Raw genomic sequence first — 20334 nt, forward strand, 5'->3', positions numbered from 1 at the left:
CTTTTTACCGGTATACAAGAAAAATGCTGTGAACAAATTTATGAAGTTATGACTTGAAGTTTTGCATGGTTGTGAGTGGTCCAGCTTACAAAATCCAGTAATTCACCAATGTACAAATACTACATTTTGTTCTTAGTATTTAGTTGTCATCACACTGCGATATGTTTGATACAAGATCCTATGCATGTACGTCGCATGTTAATATGAGGTTATTACGAAGATACCTCAAAGTATGCACGAAGACAGTACAGCGGTATCGACCGATGCGCAGCAGGGGTTGATGCGACAGCGTACTGTCTAAGTGCACACTTTGAGGTATCCTCGTAATAACCTTATTATTATACATCTTTTCCTTCCAAGGATACATCATGGTAATGCCAAAATCTAATATGTTTAGAACAGAATCAGCGAACTTCTTTGTGTGCAGTTCGGCCAAACCCTGGTGGCAGCCATGTTTATTTTAATAATTAGAGGACGCTTACACACTTAATCATTCCATACTTGGAAATACCCCGTAAAATACAGCAAAATTACGGCACACTGTAACTTATGGTGTTACGGCGACAGATGTATAATAATATATAATTAAACTGACTATTTTACACAAAATTGTAGTGGTTGTTGCAGATGACCGACACTTTTACCCTTTGAGCATAACATTTTTCCAACAAAATTATGAGGTAATATTTAGCCTCTTTTTATGTATTTTTCAAAATTTTTGGGGGATAATTTGGATAATAAAAATCTTCTTCTATTGGCTACAGCTCTTAATTTTGAAACAAATAAGTAAAAGTTATGGGTTCAATTTTGTTGATGGTGACAAAAGCACTTTGGCATTCAAAACCATGTTAGTCACCTGCTAGAGTCAAGGTAAGGTAGGGTAATGAAACTATACCATGTTTTCTATGTTTCTAGTTTTTTTGTATATCATGCACAATTAATTTAAGCAATTGAGAGTATGTAATGTTTAAAACTTGAACTTCATGATTCCTTAGACCAGCATAAACACTTTACAAATACAAATTTGAACCCTGGCACCGAGGGCGCTGTTCAACATTTTGATGTTGAACATTTTTCAGACGACACATCAGCCGCTGGTAGCTCCATGCTTTTACTCTACTAGTATGTTCTAGACTGCCAAAATAAGAAAGATGTATAATAACTATTCACGGACAAGAGTTCTTTGTTAGCATTTTTGCATATGGTACTTGTATGAAGCATTTTTTAGTCAGAGATTGTGTAGATTTCATACTACAATTTGTCAAGAAATCAATCACCCATAATTTGAATAAAATCAGTAAAAGTGTAATTATAAAAATAGAATCCAGGTACCCAATAGTAAGGACAATTTGGGTACCCAATAGTAAGGACAATTTGGGTACCCAATAGTAAGGACAATTTGGGTACCCAATAGTAAGGCCAATCCGGGTACCCAATAGTAAGGCCAATTCGGGTACCCAATAGTAAGGCCAATCCGGGTACCCAATAGTAAGGCCAATCCGGGTACCCAATAGTAAGGCCAATCCGGGTACCCAATAGTAAGGCCAATCCGGGGTAGCCAATAGTAAGGCCAATCCGGGTAGCCAATAGTAAGGCCAATCCGGGTACCCAATAGTAAGGCCAATCCGGGTACCCAATAGTAAGGACAATTCGGGTACCCAATAGTAAGGACAATTCGGGTACCCAATAGTAAGGACAATTCGGGTACCCAATAGTAAGGACAATCCGGGTACCCAATAGTAAGGACAATCCGGGTACCCAATAGTAAGGACAATCCGGGTACCCAATAGTAAGGCCAATCCGGGTAGCCAATAGTAAGGCCAATTCGGGTACCCAATAGTAAGGACAATTCGGGTACCCAATAGTAAGGCCAATCCGGGTAGCCAATAGTAAGGCCAATCCGGGTAGCCAATAGTAAGGCCAATCCGGGTAGCCAATAGTAAGGCCAATCCGGGTACCCAATAGTAAGGACAATCCGGGTACCCAATAGTAAGGACAATCCGGGTACCCAATAGTAAGGACAATTCGGGTACCCAATAGTAAGGACAATTCGGGTACCCAATAGTAAGGCCAATCCGGGTACCCAATAGTAAGGACAATTCGGGTACCCAATAGTAAGGACAATTCGGGGTACCCAATAGTAAGGCCAATCCGGGTACCCAATAGTAAGGCCAATCCGGGTAGCCAATAGTAAGGCCAATCCGGGTAGCCAATAGTAAGGCCAATCCGGGTAGCCAATAGTAAGGCCAATCCGGGTAGCCAATAGTAAGGCCAATCCGGGTAGCCAATAGTAAGGCCAATCCGGGTACCCAATAGTAAGGCCAATCCGGGTACCCAATAGTAAGGCCAATCCGGGTACCCAATAGTAAGGCCAATCCGGGTACCCAATAGTAAGGACAATTCGGGTACCCAATAGTAAGGACAATTCGGGTACCCAATAGTAAGGACAATTCAGATACCCAATAGTAAGGACAATCCGGGTACCCAATAGTAAGGACAATTCGGGTACCCAATAGTAAGGACAATTCGGGTACCCAATAGTAAGGACAATTCGGGTACCCAATAGTAAGGACAATTCGGGTACCCAATAGTAAGGACAATTCGGGTACCCAATAGTAAGGCCAATTCGGGTACCCAATAGTAAGGCCAATCTGGGTACCCAATAGTAAGGACAATTCGGGTACCCTATAGTAAGGACAATCCGGGTACCCAATAGTAAGGTCAATCCGGGTACCCAATAGTAAGGACAATCCGGGTACCCAATAGTAAGGCCAATCCGGGTACCCAATAGTAAGGACAATTCGGGTACCCTATAGTAAGGACAATCCGGGTACCAAATAGTAAGGTCAATCGGGGTACCAAATAGTAAGGTCAATCGGGGTACCCAATAGTAAGGACAATCCGGGTACCCAATAGTAAGGACAATCCGGGTACCCAATAGTAAGGCCAATCCGGGTACCCAATAGTAAGGCCAATCCGGGTACCCAATAGTAAGGCCAATCCGGGTACCCAATAGTAAGGCCAATCCGGGTACCCAATAGTAAGGCCAATCCGGGTACCCAATAGTAAGGCCAATCCGGGTACCCAATAGTAAGGACAATTCGGGTACCCAATAGTAAGGCCAATCCGGGTACCCAATAGTAAGGACAATTCGGGTACCCAATAGTAAGGACAATTTGACGACCCAATAGTAAGGACAATCCGGGTACCCAATAGTAAGGCCAATTCGGGTACCCAATAGTAAGGACAATCCGGGTACCCAATAGTAAGGCCAATCCGGGTACCCAATAGTAAGGACAATCCGGGTACCCAATAGTAAGGACAATTCGGGTACCCAATAGTAAGGACAATTCGGGGTACCCAATAGTAAGGCCAATCCGGGTAGCCAATAGTAAGGCCAATCCGGGTAGCCAATAGTAAGGCCAATCCGGGTAGCCAATAGTAAGGCCAATCCGGGTAGCCAATAGTAAGGCCAATCCGGGTAGCCAATAGTAAGGCCAATCCGGGTAGCCAATAGTAAGGCCAATCCGGGTAGCCAATAGTAAGGCCAATCCGGGTACCCAATAGTAAGGACAATTCGGGTACCCAATAGTAAGGACAATTCGGGTACCCAATAGTAAGGACAATTCAGATACCCAATAGTAAGGACAATCCGGGTACCCAATAGTAAGGACAATCCGGGTACCCAATAGTAAGGACAATCCGGGTACCCAATAGTAAGGACAATCCGGGTACCCAATAGTAAGGACAATTCGGGTACCCAATAGTAAGGACAATTCGGGTACCCAATAGTAAGGCCAATTCGGGTACCCAATAGTAAGGCCAATCTGGGTACCCAATAGTAAGGACAATTTGGGTACCCTATAGTAAGGACAATCCGGGTACCCAATAGTAAGGTCAATCGGGGTACCCAATAGTAAGGTCAATCGGGGTACCCAATAGTAAGGACAATTCGGGGTACCCAATAGTAAGGACAATTCGGGTACCCAATAGTAAGGACAATCCGGGTACCCAATAGTAAGGACAATCCGGGTAGCCAATAGTAAGGACAATTCGGGTACCCAATAGTAAGGACAATTCGGGTACCCAATAGTAAGGCCAATTCGGGTACCCAATAGTAAGGACAATTCGGGTACCCAATAGTAAGGCCAATCTGGGTACCCAATAGTAAGGACAATTCGGGTACCCTATAGTAAGGACAATCCGGGTACCCAATAGTAAGGTCAATCGGGGTACCCAATAGTAAGGACAATTCGGGTACCCAATAGTAAGGACAATTCGGGTACCCAATAGTAAGGACAATCCGGGTACCCAATAGTAAGGACAATCCGGGTACCCAATAGTAAGGCCAATTCGGGTACCCAATAGTAAGGCCAATCCGGGTACCCAATAGTAAGGACAATTCGGGTACCCAATAGTAAGGACAATTCGGGTACCCAATAGTAAGGACAATCCGGGTACCCAATAGTAAGGACAATCCGGGTACCCAATAGTAAGGCCAATCTGGGTACCCAATAGTAAGGACAATTCGGGTACCCTATAGTAAGGACAATCCGGGTACCAAATAGTAAGGTCAATCGGGGTACCCAATAGTAAGGACAATTCGGGTACCCAATAGTAAGGACAATCCGGGTACCCAATAGTAAGGACAATCCGGGTACCCAATAGTAAGGCCAATCCGGGTACCCAATAGTAAGGCCAATCCGGGTACCCAATAGTAAGGCCAATCCGGGTACCCAATAGTAAGGCCAATCCGGGTACCCAATAGTAAGGACAATTCGGGTACCCAATAGTAAGGACAATTCGAGGACCCAATAGTAAGGACAATCCGGGTACCCAATAGTAAGGACAATCCGGGTACCCAATAGTAAGGACAATTCGAGTACCCAATAGTAAGGCCAATCCGGGTACCCAACAGAGAGACAAAATTCGGGTACCCAAAAGTAAGGCCAATCCGGGTACCGAATAGTAAGCCCAATCCGGGTACCTAACAGTAAGGCCAATTTTGGGTAACCAATAGTAAGGCAATCCGGGTACCCAATCATTTAAAGTTTGCCAGCGGACACACATTTGTATTTGATTCAATGATGATGATTATTATACCAGTATTATATGTAATAATGAATGGCCTACAATGCCATATCGGATGAGGAGAAATGTTCTATGGCAAGATAATGTGTGAGGCAAAGACCTTTCTCCAAATCCAATATGACACTGGGAGATTCAGCATTGTAATAAATTACCACCATCAGAATTTAGTTAAATTTGGGGGCTTTTTTAAAATGAATTTACTTTAATATATGTTTGTATTATCGTGTAATATAAAGCTATGTCATTTAAATACATGCATGCATGCACTACTAATAGAGGAAATACAGTACATGTATCATGTGAAGTATTTTGTCTCAGTTCTTTATTAATGTGCTTTTTGAAAAAGTTGCACAAGTTTTTGTTAACGTCAAAATAATATGCAGATTCCGGGCCATAATAGAGTAAAAATCTATTGACTGATAAAGTATAGCAATGACATAAAGCAATGTCCAAATATGGGCAATGGTATTATAAAAGGAGTTATTGTAATTGCATCATGCTGATTAATCATGTTGTTATTCAATTTGATAATACCACATTGCTTGATAAACTCGGTAATCTAAATTTGTTTTCTTCTCTCCATACTGTTGCATGATATATCAAATCATAACTCTTAACGTGAATATCATGACGTATATCAAACCATATTTCACACTAAACGTCACAACTAATAATAATAATATAATAATAATGTTTATTTCCCTTTACTTCCCCTCAAGAGGTATCAAAGAACTAAATAATTGCACAATAAATTTGAAAGAATACATGGAAGAAGCCTACGCATAAACAAGTGTGTTTAGGTAAATAATTTATCATTAATTATCATTTCCTTTACATATCATCCAAATGTAAATGATAAGTACTATGGTCATGGGGCAATTATCTCAACCCAAAATCCAAAATATTTAGCCATTCAATTCAACAATCAAGATCCACACTGAACTGACATCAACTAGGTTCCTTGGGATATATAAAAACAATCATTTTTCCCACTGCATTCAATATTGTTAAGTGATTGTTAATTCTGACCTGGTTACGCAATGCAGCAACTTTACAATACACTGTATTCAAACAAAGCAGTCAATATGATCTATATATTCTGACTGCATGAAGGCAGCGCAAATCAACACAGTCATCCTGCACTGATCACTAGATCCACTGAGTATTAAAATAATCTTTTTTTATCTCCTTATACATTCACATCATGTGATATGACAGGTATATAGAATTTATTTCAAACACAGAGTAACGCCAGATAATATAGCTCTATGTGTTGATACATATTTCAAAAGTACAATCTTGAGAGATTTGCTCATTTAAACTGTCTTTTTTTGATACCCATACCCAAGGATAAATAAATCAGAAATTTGTATTCATACTCGCCCACTAATATCACGAGGATACTAGAATAATTTGATGATAATAATTTTCAGTTGCATATCAATAAATTAGTATACTTGTATTAAGTGCAATGATGAATTTTGCTTGGTGATCCATTTATGTTTGTCATTATTAGATGAGGTATTTGGCTCAAATGACATACATTGGAATTTTTCGGCCAACTTTTCGAACTTTTTTTTTATAATATATAAAACACCTACATAATTTTTTCCAGATTAATGTTAATTATTTCCATTCAGTCTAAAAGTTAGAAAAAAAAACATGTGTGGAATGAACACCAAAATGTTGGTGGGAAGAAAAATTGTCCAAGGTAGAGAATTGATTTCGATGTAAGTAGTTAGGTCTTGAGCAATGAAAATATGGTAGTGAGAAATTGAAGTATTGTGGTGAGAAATAGAAGTACGATAGTGTGGTAGTGAGAAATGGAAGTAGTACCGGTATAAGGTCGTGATAAATAATAGTAAGGTATTGTGGTGAGAAATGTTGTGAGAAAAAAGTGTGATACCGTAGTGAGAATTGAAGTACTGTGAGAACTGGAAGTAAGACAGTGAGAACTGGAAGTAAGGCAGTGGGAACTGGAAGTAAGGCAGTGGGAACTGGAAGTAAGGCAGTGGGAACTGGAAGTAAGGCAGTGGGAACTGGAAGTAAGGCAGTGGGAACTGGAAGTAAGGCAGTGGGAACTGGAAGTAAGGCAGTGGGAACTGGAAGTAAGGCAGTGGGAACTGGAAGTAAGGCAGTGGGAACTGGAAGTAAGGCAGTGGGAACTGGAAGTAAGGCAGTGAGAACTGGAAGTAAGGCAGTGGGAACTGGAAGTAAGGCAGTAGGAACTGGAAGTAAGGCAGTGGGAACTGGAAGTAAGGCAGTGGGAACTGGAAGTAAGGCAGTGGGAACTGGAAGTAAGGCAGTGGGAACTGGAAGTAAGGCAGTGAGAAATGGAAGTAAGGCAGTAAGAAATGGAAGTAAGGCAGTAAGAAATGGAAGTAAGGTAGTGGGAATTGAAGTAAGGCAGTGGGAACTGGAAGTAAGGCAGTGGGAATTGAAGTACTGTGAGAAATGGAAGTAAGGCAGTGGGAATTGAAGTACTGTGAGAAATGGAAGTAAGGCAGTGGGAATTAAAGTACTGTGAGAAATGGAAGTAAGACAGTGAGAACTGGAAGTAGGGCAGTGGGAACTGGAAGTAAGGCAATGGGAACTGGAAGTAAGGCAGTGGGAACTGGAAGTAAGGCAGTGAGAAATAGAAGTAAGGCAGTGAGAAATGGAAGTAAGGCAGTGGGAACTGGAAGTAAGGCAGTGGGAACTGGAAGTAAGGCAGTGGGAACTGGAAGTAAGGCAGTGGCAGCTGGAAGTAAGGCAGTGGGAACTGGAAGTAAGGCAGTAGAAATGGAAGTAAGGCAGTGGGAAATGGAAGTAAGGCAGTGGGAACTGGAAGTAAGGCAGTGGGAACTGGAAGTAAGGCAGTGGGAACTGGAAGTAAGGCAGTGGCAGCTGGAAGTAAGGCAGTGGGAACTGGAAGTAAGGCAGTAGAAATGGAAGTAAGGCAGTGGGAAATGGAAGTAAGGCAGTGGGAACTGGAAGTAAGGCAGTGAGAAATAGAAGTAAGGCAGTGAGAAATAGAAGTAAGGCAGTGAGAAATAGAAGTAAGGCAGTGGGAACTGGAAGTAAGGCAGTGGGAATTGAAGTACTGTGAGAAATGGAAGTAAGGCAGTGGGAATTGAAGTACTGTGAGAAATGGAAGTAAGGCAGTGGGAATTAAAGTACTGTGAGAAATGGAAGTAGGGCAGTGGGAACTGGAAGTAAGACAGTGGGAACTGGAAGTAAGGCAGTGAGAACTGGAAGTAAGGCAGTGGGAACTGGAAGTAAGGCAGTGGGAACTGGAAGTAAGGCAGTGAGAAATAGAAGTAAGGCAGTGGGAAATGGAAGTAAGGCAGTGGGAACTGGAAGTAAGACAGTGGGAACTGGAAGTAAGGCAGTGAGAAATGGAAGTAAGGCAGTGAGAAATAGAAGTAAGGCAGTGGGAATTGAAGTAAGGCAGTGGGAATTGAAGTAAGGCAGTGGGAATTGAAGTACTGTGAGAAATGGAAGTAAGACAGTGAGAACTGGAAGTAAGGCAGTGGGAACTGGAAGTAAGGCAGTGGGAACTGGAAGTAAGGCAGTGGGAACTGGAAGTAAGGCAGTGAGAAATAGAAGTAAGGCAGTGGGAATTGAAGTAAGGCAGTGGGAATTGAAGTAAGGCAGTGGGAATTGAAGTAAGGCAGTGGGAATTGAAGTACTGTGAGAAATGGAAGTATGGCAGTGGGAACTGGAAGTAAGGCAATGGAAACTGGAAGTAAGGCAGTGAGAAATAGAAGTAAGGCAGTGGGAAATGGAAGTAAGGCAGTGGGAACTGGAAGTAAGACAGTGGGAACTGGAAGTAAGGCAGTGAGAACTGGAAGTAAGGCAGTGGGAACTGGAAGTAAGGCAGTGAGAAATAGAAGTAAGGCAGTGGGAAATGGAAGTAAGGCAGTGGGAAATGGAAGTAAGGCAGTGGGAACTGGAAGTAAGACAGTGGGAACTGGAAGTAAGGCAGTGAGAAATGGAAGTAAGGCAGTGAGAACTGGAAGTAAGGCGGTGGGAACTGGAAGAAAGGCGGTGAGAAATAGAAGTAAGGCGGTGAGAAATAGAAGTAAGGCAGTGGGAACTGGAAGTAAGGCAGTGGGAACTGGAAGTAAGGCAGTGGGAACTGGAAGTAAGGCAGTGGGAACTGGAAGTAAGGCAGTGGGAACTGGAAGTAAGGCAGTGGGAACTGGAAGTAAGGCAGTGGGAACTGGAAGTAAGGCAGTGGGAACTGGAAGTAAGGCAGTGGGAACTGGAAGTAAGGCAGTGGGAACTGGAAGTAAGGCAGTGGGAACTGGAAGTAAGGCAGTGGGAACTGGAAGTAAGGCAGTGGGAACTGGAAGTAGGGCAGTGGGAACTGGGAGTAAGGCAGTGGGAACTGGAAGTAAGGCAGTGGGAAATGAAAGTACGGCAGTGGGAAATGGAAGTAAGGTAGTGGGAACTGGAAGTAAGGTAGTGGGAACTGGAAGAAAGGCAGTGAGAACTGGAAGAAAGGCAGCGAGAACTGGAAGAAAGGCAGTGAGAACTGGAAGAAAGGCAGTAAGAACTGGAAGAAAGGCAGTAAGAACTGGAAGAAAGGCAGTAAGAACTGGAAGAAAGGCAGTAAGAACTGGAAGTATGGAAGTGAAAACTGGAAGAAAGGCAGTGAGAACTGGAAGAAAGGTAGTAAGAACTGGAAGAAAGGTAGTAAGAACTGGAAGAAAGGCAGTGGGAATTGAAGTACTGTGAGAAATGGCAGTAGGGCAGTGAGAACTGGAAGAAAGGCAGTGAGAACTGGAAGAAAGGCAGTGAGAACTGGAAGAAAGGCAGTGAGAACTGGAAGAAAGGTAGAGAGAAATGAAGGTAAGGTAGGAAGAAATGAAAGTAAGGCAGTGATCTATTACCGTATTTATCCGGGTATAAGCCCCGGCAAAAAAAACGAAAATTCACAAAAATTGACAACATGTAGATCGAACTGCGACAGGGAATAGAACGGCAAATGAAAACATGCAACGGAAATACATGAACACTATGCAACACTAGAAGTAAAACAAAAATAATGTATTGCTTATAATGTGACAACTAAACCAGAAATAATAAAAATCGACAGTGAGAAATCATTTGAATTAGGATTTCTCGCCGACAAACACGCCCAATACGCGTGAATTTAAAATGAATTAAAATGTCAGGGGTTAAACTGCGTAAAATGATTTCCGGTCTACACAAATTACGAATCAACCGTCATACAAGATCAATAATAATTTACAAATTTACACAGTAAAAATTATAAAAATTCATAGCTTCTCAGATCTTTATTTGGCTTACAAAATTGTTTAGATAACTTATCCACCTACACAAAACAATGGAGACTATCACTCAACACAGAAAAAACTAAAATTATGGTTTTCAACAAATCGAACAGACTATTAGAAGATAACATATTTTTCTATGAAAGCAAAGAAATTGATATTGTTAAAAAAATCAATTAAGCCCAAATGGGAAATTCAAAGAAGCCATAAAAAACTTTAACGTAAAGGTCAAAAGGCCATGTTTTCTTTAATAGGGAAACTAGGACAAAATTCTAATATAAATATAAAAACATTGATGTCCCTATTCCATAGGCTCGTAAGACCTATTCTGACATATGGCAGTGATATATGGGGCCATGAGAGTTTTTATATATCGGAAGTTGAAGATATCCATTTACATTTCTGCAGATTTATTCTCAGTATCAAGAGAAACACTTCCATAATGGCAATATACGGAGAACTGGGTGAATATCCGCTACATTTATTTATACAAAAACAAATGATCAAATACTACAACCGCGCAATAAACTCGTCTAACGTACTAATTAAAGAAGCAGCAATACTAAACAAGCAAATGAATAGTAAATGGTATATCGCAATAACGACACAATTAAACAACATCAATAAAAGTGACAAAATTAATTTGGACAGAATAACAACAATTTACAAATACAGTTGGAAAAACAATTTAAACAGTACTGGAAAGAAGAATTGAATAATGATCAAGAGGGTAATAAATTGAGAACATACAGAAAATTTAAAAATAAATTTGAATTAGAAAACTATTTGATATCACTGAAAAATGTTGAACTAAGACAAGCATTATGTAAATTTCGACTAAGCAACCACAATTTAAAAATATAAACAGAACGACATTCCAAACCAAAAACACCTGTAAAAGAAAGAGTATGTGAACTTTGCACAAAAAACCAAATAGAAGACGAACAACATTTCATCATGACTTGTCCATTTTACAATGACCAAAGAAAATTAATATTTGAGAAATGTAAGAAACAAATTAATAATTTGATAATTTTACAATTAATGAACAATTTGCACTGACAATGAGTTATAATTTTACCTCATTTCATATCACACTCGGACAATTCATTAAAACTGCCCTCGACTTAAAACAGCAACACCTCCAAAATTTTTAACCCTTAATGCATTAACGCATCATTATTGTTATTACTTTTTTAACAATGGTTTCTTCTACATTTGTTATTGCTGTTAGTGGGATTTATTACTATTCATGTTTTTTTTTAAGTTTTTTTTTTTTTTTTTATTACGATTAATTATTATTTTTTAATCATTACTTTAGTCTTAATGTTTTGTATTATTAGTCTAGTTTTGTTTAGTGTAAATGTAACCATTTTAATTCCTCCTGGGGAATTTTACGTGTTTAATAAAGTATGAGTACCGGTATGTACGTTCATTGCCATCTTCGTCAAACTCAAAACCCTCAAATGTCCAAGTCGGTGTCACTGTAGCCGTCGAACAAAATCCCTACAACTTATTCCTGAAGTTCGTCGATATCGTCCCACACAATTTGGACTTAGCACTTTTAATCCACGGATTTCGCAGTCTGCCAGCTTGGCACTTTTCATTTATGTCTAATCATAATAAAGAGAGAAGAAAAATGGGGTCGCTCTGCTGCGATGGCACACGATGCTTTTGTTTACAGTCTAGCAATCATCTTTGACCTTTATGCATCTGCTTTACTGATTGGCTAAGAATGACATCACTACTGGAATTTCATCATAAAGGTCAAATCGTGACATTGTTTTGTTATCAGACTCGACGCTTATTAATCACGGTCCAACGACAGAAGAATAGTTTTCATGACAGAAATGCAATAGTGGTGATAAAAGATGGTAAAAAAGTTGGCAGTCTTCGGCGTAACATTGCAAAATTGCTGGCCCCAGTTATGGATTTGCAAGCTGCTACAAAATATTTATAAAGCCAAAATAACATGATTTCAACCATTCTCCCAGGTACGAATTGCTACAATATTGCAACATTGTTTTCATTGTCGACGACGCTAAAGCCAAACGAGTGCAACACTTAGCGGCTCTCCTTATACGATTTGCTTGAATCGTTTCTAAGGAAGCACAAACCAAACGGCTGGCCCTTTTTTGGGGCCACGACATATTTCAACAAGCCATGCATGGCACAGTCCCCATTAGTTATCAAATTTAAGATATATAGTTTTGTTTATAGTAATATAGCTGGAATATAACCATGTCAGAAATATGATTTTTTAACATTAAAATGATTGACATTTGTATCTGATCGTCAAACAAGTACTTGTCCATATTGAGAGATATTGCTCTGGATACATGTATATATAAAACATGATTTATAACGAATATATAAAATTTGAACATAATCAGTCAAAGCATTTAAGAGACATGGCTCTAGAAGCCCAATCATTAAAACAAAATGGCCGCCAGTCAGCCATTTTGAATTCAATCTGACAAATAAAATGACGTGCATCAGGACCCAGTAATGTCTAATGTATGTACCAAGTTTGACTGAAATTCATCCATAAATGCCAGAAATGCTTGATATTTGATGATTTTTTAGCACAAAAATGACCACCATTCGGCCATTTTGAATATGATCGTCGAACCAATAAATCTGTTTATCTATGACATGATGTATAATGAATATTTAAAATTTGAACATAATCAGTCAAAACAAGTCAGAGATATGGCACGAGAACCACATTCATTAAAACAAAATGGCCTCCAGCCGTCCATTTTGAATCTTATCTGAAAAACAAAATTATTTGTATGAAGGGCCCATAATGTCTAATGTATATACAAAGTTTGAACAAAATCCATCTGTAAACAGCCGAGAAATGCTGGATTTTTAGGATTTTTCAGCACAAAAATGGACGCCATTCGGCCATCTTAAATCAGATCGTAAAACAACATGTTGTGCATCAAGGTCCTATAATGTCCAACGTATATACAAGGTTTGAACAAAATCCATCTATAAACAGCTGGGAAATGCTTGATTTTGATGATTTTTAGCACAAAAATGGCCGCCATTCGACCATCTTAAATCAGATCGTGAAACAAATTGACGTGCATATGTATAATATCATGTGTGATGCATGTGTGAAGTTTGATTGTGATTGGTCCAGGCATTTCTAAGATACAGGTCCGGACGCACACACAGACGCACACACGCACGCACATACAGAGGTCAAAACATAAGTCCCCGTTTTCGGACAGCGTCCGAACGGGGACTAAAAAGAAAACTACCGTTTCTGCTTTAATATTTATTTTTATAGACTTGCTGACTGTTATGATTCTGAAAAAAAATCAGCGGTGAACGCGCTGCCCTGAAGGCAGAGCGCTGTCACAGCTATTTTGCGTTCACCCCTTGTTTTACGCAATTAACAATTTTTATAAGTATCACGACAGACTTCAAGAAAGTCAACTGTTAATACAACCACAGTCAACGAATAGAAAATAGTTTTTTTTGTTTTTTAATTTTGTGTAGAAAAAGACCCCCTGGGCGTGTGCCCGAATATGATCTCAACTTCTTTATTGTGTCAAAAGTGGGGGGTGGGCGTTTGTCCGGGCATGGGCTCTTACCCGGATAAGTACGGTATTATGATATTAAACAGGTTTAAATTCACAGATTTTACTGTGAGACAATGAGTTCTATTGTAATTTTAATGTGGATATAATTTACCAGATTTTACTTATCATCAAAAAATAGCGATATTAATTCCCACTTTACAGTACTAGAACCATGAAATGGTACATACCTCTTCTTGTTGTGTCATCAAAGAAAGACAATGCGACAATGCAGTATTCATCGCTCTTGAACTTTCCACCATTTGAAATAGTTTGGGTTTCATGTTCAGCATAGAGTAAGACCCTAGAATAAATAATGATAGTGACAATTACATGTACCGGTAATTACAAATTTAAAATTGCCTTTTAACATTTTGTCAAGTCAACTTTTGTCACCAATCACAAATTTTAAACCAAGATAACTTTGTAATTATTCACAAATTTTCACCAATAGGAAATTACATCCACTTGGTTCAAAATTATCAAAAACATTTTAAAAAATACATAAAAACCGGCAAAATGTTCCACCAATCTTTTGTTAAGAAAAATTATGATGCTCAAAGTTGGGATGACAGAAAATTTTACTGTATTGAGACATGAAAATGAGCAACAGCAATTTCAGGAATGGTGCTTGACTGAGACATTTAATGCATTCATTTTTTCGCACCAACATTCTGGTGCATTATTTTTTTATATTTAATTCTAACTTTTTGGTAACTTCTTTGTTAATTTACAGCCAAGTAGAGATAATTTCCAATTGACTACTAGTTGACTACTAGTTTGGATCAAAATTTTGAAAAAAATATTGAATAAATTATGCAGATTTATAGATGAAAGGTGACAAAAAGTTTACTTTAGTGTCAAAAGGGTTGAATCTGGAATTATTATTTTACTACTTTTATGTCTAGACAGTCGGGAGAACTGATTGTTTTTATTCAATGCATCATAATGTATGGATTTCAAAACTTTAGTTTACATATTGTCAGCATTTTATATGTTTCATGATTGTGCTGAACAACCTTACTCTTGCTATGTCAGTTCTATTTTTAGTAAGTAAATGTCACAGGCATTATTGGAAGTATGCCTTTACCTAATACTGTTTTTTTTTACATTTCAATCCCAAGGATTGAACCAAGTGCTCATGGGTAATTTCAATTCAAAAAAATGTAAACTAATGCTTCTTTTTCTCCTGTCTATTGTTTCCAAAAATCAACAATTAGTTGAATAAAATACAAATATAATTATTTAACAACAACCAATAAACAAAAGGCACACTTTGCTCTGTTGGGACATTGGCATCAAACACTGCATGGCCTGTTTTTCAGTCATGGTTTTAAAAAATTAATACTCCCAGACTGTATCCATCATCAATTTCAATGATACAGTCCTTGTTCAGTTTCAGTTTTTTAGTGACTGTGTCAATCAGCCCAGAAATGCCTGAGAAACATGCGAGACAAAAGTATGGGACAAAAATGGCCACCAGTCGGCCAAATGTCATCTAAGTACAAAACAAATTGATGTGTTAGGCATACCATTATGTCTTGTCTTTGTATCTACTTTCATCAACAAAAGTAGTCAACTATATAATGGACAACAGAAAATTGTCTTGTAACAGTATACATTAGTATATAACAATTAGTGTGAATTGATATAATATGCACAGGAAAACATGTCAAAAGTATGGTTATTGAAGAGCATTCTATAAAACAATACAGCTGGTTAGTCAGGAGATTATGAATCCAATGGGCCATTCCAGTTTATATCTGCACCCCCCCCCCCCCCCCCCCCCCGTTGATGAGGTCGGATTTCCAGCACTGTATGATGGGGAAAATACCCCCCCCCCCCACTCAGGATCCATAGGGGGCCGCATGCGCGTTCCCATTTTCTCGGGAAAGGGGGTACTTTTTGACGATCTGTCTCGGGAAAATTTTCTTCTTTTCCCTAGATAGGGGGGGGTAAAAAAATGAGGGAACAAGCATAGCCCCCCCCCCCTAAATATAGGGAGTGGGGGGGGAATACCGCGGAACTCCAACTGTATATGGAGAAACAGAATCTGGAAACCAGATAAGTATGAAAAAAAAATCCTGGAAATCCAGGCAGTTTTGGCTGTTAAATAAAATATGGCCTAGTTTATCTCGCCACATATCGGTTGATGAGGTTGGATTTCCAAGACTGTACGACTAAAAAAACTTGGAATTCTGACTGTATATGGTAAAAAAATTGGGCCAGTATGAAATAGTTATTACTGAAATTAGATAAGGATGGTGGCACAGATGAGCTCATCAATACCGTGAATCAGGACTAGTTTGGATTTCCATTATAAAATATAAAATTTTGAACTTTAAAAAATAGTAAATTAACATATGATAGTTATATTTGGAAATCCTACTCTGTATGGTGGCACAAAGGAACTCATCAACACCATAAGTAGGAACTATAGTTTTGGATTTCCATCACTGTATGGTGAATGGTGATTTGGAAATAAAACTTTGTATGACTTAAACACCCATGGAAATTATACCCTGTATGAAGTAAACACACAAACTCATCAACAGGGGGGGGGGGGGGGGGGGGGGTGCAGATATAAACTGGAATGGCCCAATCAGGAAACAAAATTACATGTCTCCAGGTCTATGATGTTCATTGTATAGACCAAGTTTGAAATCAATCAGTTAATGAGTGACTTTCAATTTCCAGAATATATGACTTGATGTCTGTCACAAGTTTGAACAAAATCCATCCATGCGTGACTGAGATGTAGTTCTGGAATGGGGAAAATGTTTGATTTTGTTGCATTTTTGCCCTGTTCATCTTCAAAAAGGTTCCATTTAACTATGAAAAATGAGCAGATTTGACGACAAAAATGACCGCCAGTCAGCCATATTTGAATAAATGACAAAAATAATTGGCATGCATATGTAAGTAGCTAAACATTGTCTTATGTGAAGTTTGAATGAGATCGATCAAAGCATGTCTGAGAAAAGGCTCAGAACACAGAGACAGATCTCAAATGGGTTTTATCAAAACAGGGACTAAAAAAAACTTCTTATAGCTGTGTTGCATTTGATTGCTGAAAATTATATGATTATAGAGTGCTATATATTGTTTCCTTTCACACATCGTTAATGTCACTAATGATTAGATACACTACTAATGATTACTCATATACTGCTTGTAACCAACATTGAATATACATCTAGGGGATAATCATTTTAGTTTACTCAAACTGTGATTGACAGTTGCATACATTGGCTGCCATTACAAACTACCGGTAGCTCTTTTCATGCGCCATGATACATTTCAGGAGAACACACCCATATATGTAACATCAAACGGCCAAACAGATAAGTGGAATCATTAGAATATATTTTCCTGGTCCTACCAAGATGTGTTTAGAGTCACTGTTTGGCCTCCAAACATCATAACCAGTACATTTCCCGAAACACCCCACTGTGATGTTATTAGCTTGGGTTGGATTAACATATTAATTTTAGCTACTATTACCGTACTGCATATTAATTTTATACCCTAAAATTGCTTTGACATATATGCACTCCTATTATACAGTCTGAATGTTTTCTCTATGAGAAGCCCATCTCCATAGAAATGCATTATAACATAAAATTGTATTTGTGGTATACTGAATCAGTGAATATTACTTTTTGTCTATCAAAACATCCATAATTTATGTAAGCGCTATAGAGCATATACGGTAGGTGAGCAAACTAAGTATATTATACAGAGAACAGACTATAACCTTTGTCCCTGCCCAGCCCTGTGCAAAGTCGGCTTATCAGAGCATAAATAAGACTGCATTAAAATAGCCCCAGTAATGCGGGTACAGTGTACAATGAAAGAAAAGTTTGTTACACTTTACGTATGAACCATAAAAAGCTATAATAGCGCCCTCATACAACAAAATTTCATTTTCACACATCATCTGCTGAAAACCTCCACAAATATGAATGGTATAGGCATTGGTAGGCGATGTGTTAAGACACATTTTACTTGCAAGTTTATATTCAAAAAGCATGTACCATATTTGCTGTATTAATAGTGTAGTGGTGTTTTTATGATCAAAACAATTAGTCATAATTTAATGATTCAGTACTGTAAAATGACTAATTTTCACTGGGTTTAAATTTCGCTGATTTACCATTTCAGGCATATTCAGTGGGTTTTAAATTCACGGTTTTATCATTTAGATTATGTGTTCTATGCTAAATTTTACATATTCACTGGGTTTTAATTTAGCGCATTTTCCAGTCAGCGAAATAAGCAAAATTAAAACCCAGTGAATAATTAATCATTTTACAGTATACAAAATATGCAATTTAATTTACCGTTATATGTGTTTGTATTGGAGATGGAATTCTGATACAGTATACACAGTTAAAGTGATACCGGGTAATGTGATCTAGTATTCAATAAAAGCATTTCTTGATCAATGTGTGCTATTATTACAGCAAATAGCACTTGCAACATTTTTCCTCTCAGATTTTTATTCAGTTATGATATTAAATCAAATCATATTTTCCATACAAAAAAAGACTCTGAATAACAAAACTAAATTACTGTACACTAGGTGTAGCTTTGAGATTCAAAATTCAGCATATATTTCAAAATCCTAATTTGTACATACACTGTGCATACAAATGCCTTGAAATACTACGGGGTACTATTAATATTCTGGTTTATGGTCATCCTGCAACGTGAGCATCAGCTTTCATTTTCTGGTTTTTGTCAACATTTTAGAAAAATAGAAATAAAACAAGTCATTGAAAATGACACAGTCCCTGTTAAATTTTTTTAAAGTTCTCTTTGTGCTCGTCATATTAAAGCAGAAGGGTTGTCGCGAGCGTGTCCTTGAAACTTGAGTTTCAAGAAGCGTATACAACAGATTGTTAACTTACATCAAAACACGTGTTCCATGTAGTAGTAATATGGCCAAAAATAAAAACAGCCGTTATTCGGCCATCTTTGATCTGATTATGAAACACACTGATATGTATGTCCCAAATACGAATGAAAATGGTACATAAATTGTGGAAATATAGTAGAAAGCCAAAAAGTCAGATGGCTGTCAATCGACTATCCTTGACCAGATTTTGAAACAAATTGGACGGACAGACTAAAGAACTCACGGACAGTCGGAGACATGTATCCTAACATGTATGATCTATGTACTAAATTTGAATGAAAACTAACAAAGCATTTCCAAAATATGACATTTTCAAAAAACAAGATGGCTGCCAGTCGGTCTACTTTGATCCAATTGTGAAATAAATTGTCATGGACATGTATCCTAATATGTATAATCTATGTACCTGGTTTGAATGAAAACTGACAAAGCATGTCCAAAAAATAACATTTTCAAAAAACAAGATGGCTGCCAGTCGGCCATTTTGAATCGAATCACTAAACCACTGCATGTGCATATGTCCCACATAAAGTACTAGGCACATGCAAAGAATGAACGGAATCGGTCCAAGGGATTCTGAGATATGACTCCGGACGGACGGAGCACGGACGGACGGACGGAGACCGAATTATAAGTCCCCGTTTGACAATACACAGTTCCCCATTCCATATTAAATGCCAAATTCCATCACTAGCAGTGATCAAAATGTGGGTGTACATTTGACTAAATAGTGCTGTGATGCTATCAGTCATTGCTGGCAATGAACTGTAAAGGCAGAGTCTATTTGGACACATTTACAGATGGCAATTTTAGGATTTTAGACAAAATGACCGTCAATTCGACAAATTTGATCAAGTCACACAAAGTAGCACAATCTACAATTATTATCGCATGACTATAGTAATTGTATGCAAACTTTCAACTGAATCTCAGGCAACATATCAGCATGAATGCAAACAAAATGGCCGCCAATCTACCATTTTTGTTTGAATCATGAATAAAATATTACATGCACCTGTAACCCAATATGCATGATCATGATTCAAAGTTTAAAAAAAATCGCCTTGTCATCAGCCACTTCGAACACTTTCAAGTATCAGAATTTAGCAATTTTTAGGACCAGTATGGCTGTTAGTCAGCAATACTTACCAAATGGTAATGAAAATTGTTATGCTTATATAAGTCATCATACATGGTCTGTGTGTTAAGTTTGAATGAGATCATCAAAGTATGTTGGAGAAATTGCTCAAGACACATACAAGGACGAATGGTCATGCAGACAGACGAAACCCAAATTAATATTCCCTGATTTTAGACTTTATTCAGAACAGGGACTAAAAGCTAAACCAATTTAGTCTTTTAATTATGAACCACAATTGCAAGTATTTTAACCAATTCTCAATTCGAAATGGCACATAGAGTCGCAAACATTTTGTAGTGTATTTTT

General features: G+C 38.3%; 1 protein-coding gene across 1 annotated transcript in view; it reads right to left on the bottom strand.

Moving 5' to 3' along the window:
* LOC100374835 (oxysterol-binding protein-related protein 2-like) overlaps positions 1 to 20334 on the bottom strand; it is a 92608-nt gene that overhangs the window by 47800 nt on the left and 24474 nt on the right. The window contains exon 11 of the mRNA XM_006818924.3: positions 14158 to 14270. Within this exon, the coding sequence (XP_006818987.1) occupies positions 14158 to 14270 (113 nt within the window). The remainder of the gene's footprint in view (positions 1 to 14157; positions 14271 to 20334) is intronic.

Source organism: Saccoglossus kowalevskii, chromosome 14 (genome assembly GCF_978046115.1).
Source record: "Saccoglossus kowalevskii chromosome 14, keSacKowa6.1, whole genome shotgun sequence".
Lineage (NCBI taxonomy): Eukaryota > Metazoa > Hemichordata > Enteropneusta > Harrimaniidae > Saccoglossus > Saccoglossus kowalevskii.